This window comes from Colobus angolensis, unplaced genomic scaffold (genome assembly GCF_000951035.1).
Source record: "Colobus angolensis palliatus isolate OR3802 unplaced genomic scaffold, Cang.pa_1.0 Scaffold85, whole genome shotgun sequence".
Lineage (NCBI taxonomy): Eukaryota > Metazoa > Chordata > Mammalia > Primates > Cercopithecidae > Colobus > Colobus angolensis.
In genome coordinates this window covers 1,748,966-1,757,394 of record NW_012122376.1, presented here as the reverse complement: position 1 = coordinate 1,757,394, position 8,429 = coordinate 1,748,966, and the positions used below count along the sequence as shown (strand labels likewise).

Here is an 8,429-nt window from a genome sequence, read left to right as displayed (position 1 = left end):
ACACACAGAGATACACCACAAACACACACACACAGATATACTTATAGACACACACACACACACACACACACGGATATAGACACAGACACGCACACAGACATACATACCCTCACACACACATACAGATATACACATAGACACAGATACAGACACAGAGAGATACAGACACACATACAGAAACACAGGCAGACACAGATTTAGCCACACACATAACACATACACATAGGCACAGATACACAGAGCCACACACACAAACACACAGACACACATGGGCACAGACACACATGGACACACAGACACACACACACAGATACACACAGACACACAGAGACTCACACAGACACAGACACACACGCACACACACACACGCACCGTCACAGGCATGCATGCCTACCCATGCTAGTAGCAGAAGTGAGGACAGAGGCCTTGATGTTCGGAGGGACAGATGAGGCCCTACCGAGCTGAGTGGGGGGCAGCAAGCAGGCGGCCCCGCCGAGGCCTCAGGGATAGAGTGCCCCCGTGTGCCAGCCCCTTCCCATGGGGGAAAAATGCCGTCACAGGAGATAGCTCAGGCCCACCCCTGCCTGCCCCTGCCTTTGACCTGTTGGAAGTGTCTGGCTTGTTTCCTCATACTGTTGCCTCCTATTTGATTGCTACTCGGTATTTATATAAACCACAGTTCTTCGTCAGCCTTGCAGGGAGGAAGAGCCCGCACACACGCCCTTACATAGACCCCACCAGGTTCACTGCGCTCTCCCCAGGACACCCCTGGCATCTAGGTTTAGAGGCTTTGAAAGTCTTCATTTTTCTCTTGGAGAAAAGAGCCCAGAACAGCTGGAGCTTTGTTCTCTTTTGCTGTGTCACTGTGGTACAGAGGGCCTGGGCTCCACAGGCTGCATCTGTCCTGGCTGGGGAGGGCTGTCCTGCTGCTGGCCCTGCAGCCTGGTGCTCCTCTGCTCGCCCGGGTTGTGTGATGCTGCTTAGCTACTTGAAACTTGGATGGGTTCTCAAAACAGTGAATTCACCTCCAGAATCCTCCCCTGCCTTTATCTTTCCTGGGAGATTAGAAAATGACGGACTTCTCAGCCCCCTCCCGGGAAAAGGTGACCTGCTGATTTATCTTAAATGTCTACCCACTCAAAAGAGACATTGGTGCTTGGCAGTCCCCAGCAGCACAGCGGGTGCACAGCAGCTGCTGATGTGCGTTCAACTGCCTGTGAGTCACCCTAGGGCAGGGCTGGCATCCCAGCTCATTGGATGCATGGAGTCCCCGTGAAGGGCACCTTTTTTGCCTTGCCCCTCTCTTTCTCATATGCCCATATTTTTTCTTAAGATATTGAGTTGTGAATTAAAAGTCTCTTGTTCATTGAAATTGGTTTCGTGAAAACTTCTAAAAATGCATAGGATAAAATGTGACTTAACAGCATCCGTTGTTTTTCCAGGTTTGTGGGTAACATTGAAATTACTTCCTGGAGATATCCATCAGATCCGAAAAGAGTTTCCGCATTTAGTGGACAGGACCACAGCTGTGGCTCGAAAAACAGGCTTTCCGGAGATAATCATGCCTGGTAAGAACTGGCTCATCCAGGGCTTCTGAGCATGGCATGGGGGTAGCCGGCCACGGAGAATGACGTGTGGGCAGCATCATGTATGAGCTCTGGCTAGGAAAGGGCTCAGCTCCTGGCAGGTGACCCTGTAAGCTCCAGCATGGTTGTAGATCATGGGGCTGTGACCGGAGTGGTAGAATATGCTCCCTGGCCCCCTGTACCCCTGGACAGATCAGGTCTCCCCAACTACAAGGGTTGTGTGAGGGGGATGTGGGCACCCAGCGAATGTCTGGGTAGACATCAGGTCAAAAGAAGGAAAGAGGTCAGAAAGGGAACTGCGCAAGGTGAAGCCCACCTTAGGACAAATGTCAGGGTTGGATGGTTGCTGAATGGAAATATCTGTGCCTTTACCCGCTCACCTGGTGTACGTTATACTGGCATTGCTCCATGAGTTCTAAGTCATGAATTCTAAACTGACCAAACCAATAACAGGATTTCCGTGTTAACTCGTATTTACATAATACATTTCAATTTCCAGATAATGTTAATAATAATCTGATTTGATCATCAAGAGATCTTTGGAAGCATGTTGATTTGTATCCTTTATATCCGTGTGATACTTTTTGGTTTGCAAGTAATGCTTACGTGGCTTGGCCGGGCGTAGTGGCTCATGCCTGTAATCCTAGCACTTTGGGAGGCTGAGGCGGGGGGATCACTTGAGCTCAGGAGTTCAAGACCAGACTGGGGAACATGGTGAAATCCCGTCTTGACAAAAAAATTAAAAAATTAGCTGGGCGTGGTGGTGTGTGCCTGTCATTCCAGCTACTTAGGGAGCTGAGGTGGGAGAATCACTTGAACCTGGGTGGTAGAGGTTGCCATGAGCACAGATTGTGCCACTGCACTCCAGCCTGGGTGACAGAGTGAGACCCTGTCTCAAAACATAACTTAACTTGAACCACGTGAGGCTCTTGGAAGCCCACAAATTGCTGTTGAGTTAATTCCTGTCCAGATTAAACTGTAGCCTAAAGTCACTCAGCTGATGAGCCGTGGAAACGAGGACAAACTACCCCACGTTCAACATGGCCTCCTTATATAGGCCTCTGCTATATAGCTAGGAGAGTGGTGGCTATTCAGGGTGCATGCTGTAGGAGTTATTGCTTTGCTTACTTTAGCACAACTTCAAGACTCGTTCTTTCTACTCCTTTTGTCTTTCAGGGCTGTTGTGGGTCATTGAATAGTGGGTCTGGTAAATCCATATGAAAGACATCTAAATTGGTTAGGCTAGATGCTAGCTAGGCTTACCTGTACAGGAAGAAAAGCATGATGTTTAGTCAATTCTGAAGCTATTGCTTGTGTGTGTCAAGTCTATATGCAGCAAATTAATTTAGGTTTATTAATGGGAGTGGGCTAATTTGTATACCTATTATTTGTATTTGCATTTGAGATGCAGATTTATAAATTAGGATGAAGCGGTTGGCAATATGCATTTATCTTGGCGTCCTTAGGATGTCCTGATGTTCAAAGGGAAACTCAGAAGTTTCCAGTTCATGCCAACAGTGTTTCCATTATGATGGATAGACTTAAAAACTAAGTCTAGGCCTGGTGTAGTACCAGGTGAGCACCTGTAGTACCAGGTACTAGTGAGGCTGTGGTGGGAGCATCCCTGGAGCACAGGAGGTCAAAGCCACAGTAAGCCATGATCACAAACACGGCACTCCAGCTTGAGTGACAGAGAGAGACCCTGTCTCAAAAAAAAAAGTAAGTCTAAACTTGTAGATCATCTCATGATAGATTCATAGGGAAGCGATTCAGTTGACCATTGTTCTGGCAGTTTCCATGTGCTAAGTCCTTGGGTATGTATCTCATAGGAAGGGATTCTAGCTAAGGTGGGTCACCTGTGTTCTCTGTTGGCCGAGTAATCACTGACCAGGTTGTGGGCACCAGAGAGAAAGAGTGTGGGCGGTTATCAGTGTGTCTGCCTGCCTGTAGCCTGCAGAGCCTGTGTATTGCCCGGTTTTGTCACTGTTTGCAGTGATGGGCATCTTCTTTGGACAGCGGAGAGCCTGTCCTGTCACCCAGCGGCCTGCTCTGCTACTTTTTCATGGCTCACTGGACTCCTGGAGTCCTGCTGAAGGATCCAGGCAGGCAATACCAAGTTTTCCTTTGAGCTGGGAAGGTAGCAGGAGTTCACTATGTCTACTTCTAGTTCCTTCTTCCCCGGAATGTTCTGTAACCTGGGGAGGCATTTGATGAGGGTCTATGGTGATTGCCCATCTATGGGGTTTGCCTACTGTAAATGAGGTCTTACTTCTGAGCTGGCCCTGGAGTAACGCACTCGAGGTATACTTGGGAGCGAGGCCTTGGGAGTTTCACCCTGTCACCCAGGCTGGAGTGCAGTAGCATGATCTCAGCTCACTGCAACCTCTGCCTCCTGGTTTCAAGCAGTTGTCCTGCCTCAGCCTCCAGAGTAGCTGGGATTACAGGCACACACTACCAGGCCTGGCTAATGTTTTTATTTTAGTAGAGACGGGGCTTCACTGTGTTACCCAGGCTGGTCTCGAACTCCTGAGCTCAGGCAATCCACCCGCCTCAGCCTCCCAAAGTGCTGGGATTACAGGCATGAGCCACTGCACCTGGCCTTGAAGTTCCCTTTTGATGATGGTGTTTGCGCCTTGATAGAATTTTTAGGCTGAGAGATCATGTAGTTTATGCCTTCGCTATCAGTGAGGCTGTTTAGTGGTGCTGGCCTTGGAGGCTAACTTGTCCAAGGTCACACAGCTAATGAGCAACAAGTCTTGGCCGGGTGGCCTTGCGCCTGCCCCTCACCCTGTGCTCCATGGTTCTTAACTTCTCTTGCGATCAGTATCAGCAGGCGGCAGCCGCGCCTCCTTCCGTACAACTCCTGTGGCTGTGGTAGCAACCCACTGGGATTATTGTGATAATGACTTTTAAATGAAAGCTTAATTTAATAGTTGGATACATTAAAAGCCAAAATAGAGCAGTTTAAAAGAGAAAAAACAACAACAACAAAAGCAAAAACAAGAAAGCAAGGGATCCTTAAGGGGTCCTTGGTCTTCAGCCAGAGTGGGCATTTGCCGCGCCTGACGGAACCACTCTTTGGCTCCGTGGGAGAGCAGGTGGTCAGGGCGTGGGAGGCGGCCAGGCAGGCAGCCGAGGAGCAGTGGCTGGGAACGAGGCTTCCTCTAAATCATGTTGCTAATGAAGCTTGTGAAGTTCTCCCAGTCGGGCCATTACCAGGGGCTTCCCATGTTCTCAGTAGGAAGAAGACTCTTGAGCTCATTTCTTGTGTTTCCCCCCCGCCCCCCCATAATTAAAAGCCCATCTCACTTTAAAATAGACAGGTCTGTTTTGTTCTTCTCTCTGTGGTCCCCATTCGGGATCCTGACAGCTGCCTGCCAGAAAGGAAGAGCCCTGCAGAAAGTTTCTGCCTAGACCCATTTTTCCTCACTGATCCTAGGCTGGTGATCCTCATTCTTTTTTTCTTTCTTTCTTTCTTTTTTTTTTTTTTTTTTGAGACAGAGTTTTGCCCTGTTGCCGAGGCTGTAGTGCAATGATCTCGGTTCACTGCAACTTCTCTGCCTCCTGGGTTCAGGCGATTTTTCTGCCTCAGCCTCCTGAGTAGCTGGGATGACAGGCCTGCACCACCACGCCCAGTAGCTAATTTTTGTATTTTTAGTAGAGATGAGGGTTCACCATGTTGGCCAGGCTGGTCTTGAACTCCTGACCTCAAGTGTTCCACCCACCTCGGCCTCCCAAAGGGTTAGGATTATAGGCGTGAGCCCCCGCGCCTGGCCAGTCCTCATTGTTCCTCAGCTGATTAACTCCTGGAGTTGTGCTTTTAAGAAGAATGCATAGGAGGCAGCCTCGCCAGTTATCTGGGAGTGCCAGTGGATACTGCGATATTCCTTGGCTACCGAGGACTCAGACAGCTGTAGCCAGCTGTCTAACAAGGGACAGTGGTGTGGGCTGCCATGGGCGGTGGATGCCATCAACAGTATTGGAGCCCCTCTGGTTGCTGGCTGCCCGCAGAGGGGTAGAGTGTCCTCTGCCCAGATGAGAACCAAGCAAATCATTAGAAGCTTGGAGATTTTTCCTCTTTCTAGCAAGTTTTATGATGAGGAAAATTGCTCTTGTCATGTATTTAAATGGTAAGACTGTTATGTAGAAAACATTTCATAATCATCTAATACGTATTTGTAGTAGTTTATGAGGATAGGTAGACAGTCTTGCAAAATTCACAATTATGCTGTGAATAATGAATTGGTTTTTAAATGTATGATTTCTCCCCCCTCAGGTGATGTTCGAAATGATATCTATGTAACATTAGTTCAAGGAGATTTTGATAAAGGAAGCAAAACAACAGCAAAGAACGTGGAGGTCACGGTGTCTGTGTATGATGAAGATGGGAAGCGATTAGAGGTACTTATTGTGGTGAGGGGCATCTGTAGTGTTTCAGTTTTACTTGCCAAGTGCTCACCTTGGCTCTGCTGCAGCCTAGAAGTTGTCACAGGTGGGGCTTTGGAATTCCATTTCTTGGGATTGGCGTTGGTTCTTGCTTCCCTTTCTCTGGCTTGCCGTGCAGGACCTGGGATCCTCTGATCCTGGCAGCTGGCCTATCTCAGGAGGTCCCTGTGGTCTTTTTTTTTTTTTTGAGACCGAGTCTTGCTCTGTTGCCCAGGCTGTAGTGCTATAGGTGTGTGCCAACATGCTGGGCTAATTTTTATATTTTTTAGTAGAGATGGGGTTTCACCATGTCGACCTCAAGTAATCTGCTTGCCTGGGCCTCCCAAGGTGCTGGGATTATAGGCGTAAGCCACTGTGCCTGGCTGGGTCCCTGTGGTCTTGACCACTTTTGCCCAGCCTCATCATGGAGTCTCATTTGCTGTCATAAACCCAAGGCCCAAAGGTCTAGCAGTCATGCTAGAAGTACAGATATCATCATTACCATTTGAGAGATGAAGAAATGAAGGCCCTAAGAAATCAGTTAAATTGCTCAGGGTCAGAGAGCTAGCGAGAGGTAGAACTGAGCACCTGCCCATGACAGCTGGAGCTTTGACCTCGTGCTCTACCTACCAGTGGTCACGAACATCTGCTTCCATGGCCACAGCAGCCTGCAGGGTCCACCTGGGAGATACTCAGAAGCTGTTGCCTCCTCTGATGACCAGAGGTCAAACCAGAGCTGCTGTCCCTGTGAGGTGCCTGTTTGCACCAGGGCTGGAGGACTGGGCTTTTCTGGGCCCATGGGGTTGTGCTTAAGGCTCAGTGTCGCCGAGAGAAGCATGATGTCTTTCTCTCTGGGTGAGCCATGTCCAGCATCACTGCCTGCCTTGTCTCCCTGGAAACATAGGTGCTGGCCTTGCCACTGGTCTTTCTGGTCGGAGTGAAGCAAACAGTGTTCATGGCTGGAGGAAGGAGAGGGGGAGGGTTCCCACCTTTTGGTCTACAGTCCCTCACCCTAGACCTATGGGGTGGATCAGGCAACTTCCTGCAGATCCTAATGTTGAAGTTACTAGGATTGAGGATCTGGGGGCGATGGAGGTCTGTGACATCCCCATATGTCATAACGGTCAAGATCTTTAATGTGTGAGAACAAGGGTTGGAGCTGGCCGCTGGCTTCAGGTGGATCTGTGCTTCCCTTGCTGGGAACACTTTCATTTGTGGTGGGGTGTGTTGGTGTTCTTGGAGCGTACCTGTCCTCCCGCGTATATGTACATGGTGTCCAGCTCTATGAGGTCTTACGTGAGCTCTTTATGTCTTCTTTTAAAGCATGTGATTTTCCCGGGAGCTGGTGATGAAGCGATTTCAGAGTACAAATCTGTGATTTACTACCAAGTAAAGCAGCCACGCTGGTTTGAGACTGTTAAGGTATTACTTACATGGTCATTTCATCACATGGCACTGATTATGAAATGCTCATTTGTAACCCAAGGAAACATCCTAACATCCTCCTCAGCCCGGGAGCTGCTCTAGGCAGGCAGAGTATCTCCCAACAAAGTCATTCAAGATTGCTAAGGAACCACACTGGCGTTTCTTAGAATACATTTACTCTCATCTCCTTTTGGATGTAAAAATAGGACTTTCATGGAGACAAATGACAGAGTCTTTTTAAGATAGCTATTGTCTTTCTCTTCGCAGTACTGTTTTATGTGTGGCATGCTGTCCTTACACCAAACAAAAAAACTGAGCTGCCAGCCTGTGGAGGTCATTGCTGGGGAGTCAGATCCTGTTCTGTAGCACTGACGTGGTACATTTTCATAATGTAGCGTGCTCACATCTCCGCCATGGAGTAAACACTGTCCCGCCCCCAAGAGCTTGAATATTTGAAAACCAGGCCAGGGACTGGCTCTGGAATACAGATGTTTGATATGAGAATTAGGGACAATTTTTGCTTAGAGGCAGCATGTATTATGTCTTTTTACTTTGAGTGTAATGTGTCAACAGGAAAGCTTTCTTGGTGCAGCTGTTGGCAGGTCACCACAGCTGTGGAAGGAGTGTAGACCCTTCCAGGTTGGGGCTAAGAAGAAAAACGGCAACTGTTTTGTTTTTTGTTTTTTGAGATGGAGTCTCGCTCTGTCACCCAGGCTGGAGTGCAGTGGCGCAATCTTGGCTCACTGCAAGCTCCACTTCCTGGATTCAAGCGATTCTCTTGCCTCAGCTTCCTGAGTATCTGGGATTACAGCCATGCACCATGGCACCTGGCTCATTTTTTTGGTATTTTTAGTAGAGATGGGGTTTCACCATGTTGGCCAGACTGGTCTTGAACTCCTGAACTCAAGTGATCCACCCTCCTCAGCCTCCCAAAGTGCTAGAATTACAGGCGTGAGTCACCACGCCTGGTCAAAAAACGGCAACTTTTTTTTT

The 8,429-nt window shown here is 48.6% G+C and overlaps 1 protein-coding gene across 2 annotated transcripts in view; it reads left to right on the top strand.

The window, feature by feature from the left end:
• DOCK1 (dedicator of cytokinesis 1) overlaps positions 1-8,429 on the top strand; it is a 489,568-nt gene that overhangs the window by 47,453 nt on the left and 433,686 nt on the right. For both annotated transcript variants that reach the window (XM_011930180.1, XM_011930179.1), the window contains exons 12-14: positions 1,443-1,568; positions 5,863-5,987; positions 7,335-7,433. In XM_011930180.1, coding sequence (XP_011785570.1) covers positions 1,443-1,568; positions 5,863-5,987; positions 7,335-7,433 — 350 coding nt within the window. The remainder of the gene's footprint in view (positions 1-1,442; positions 1,569-5,862; positions 5,988-7,334; positions 7,434-8,429) is intronic.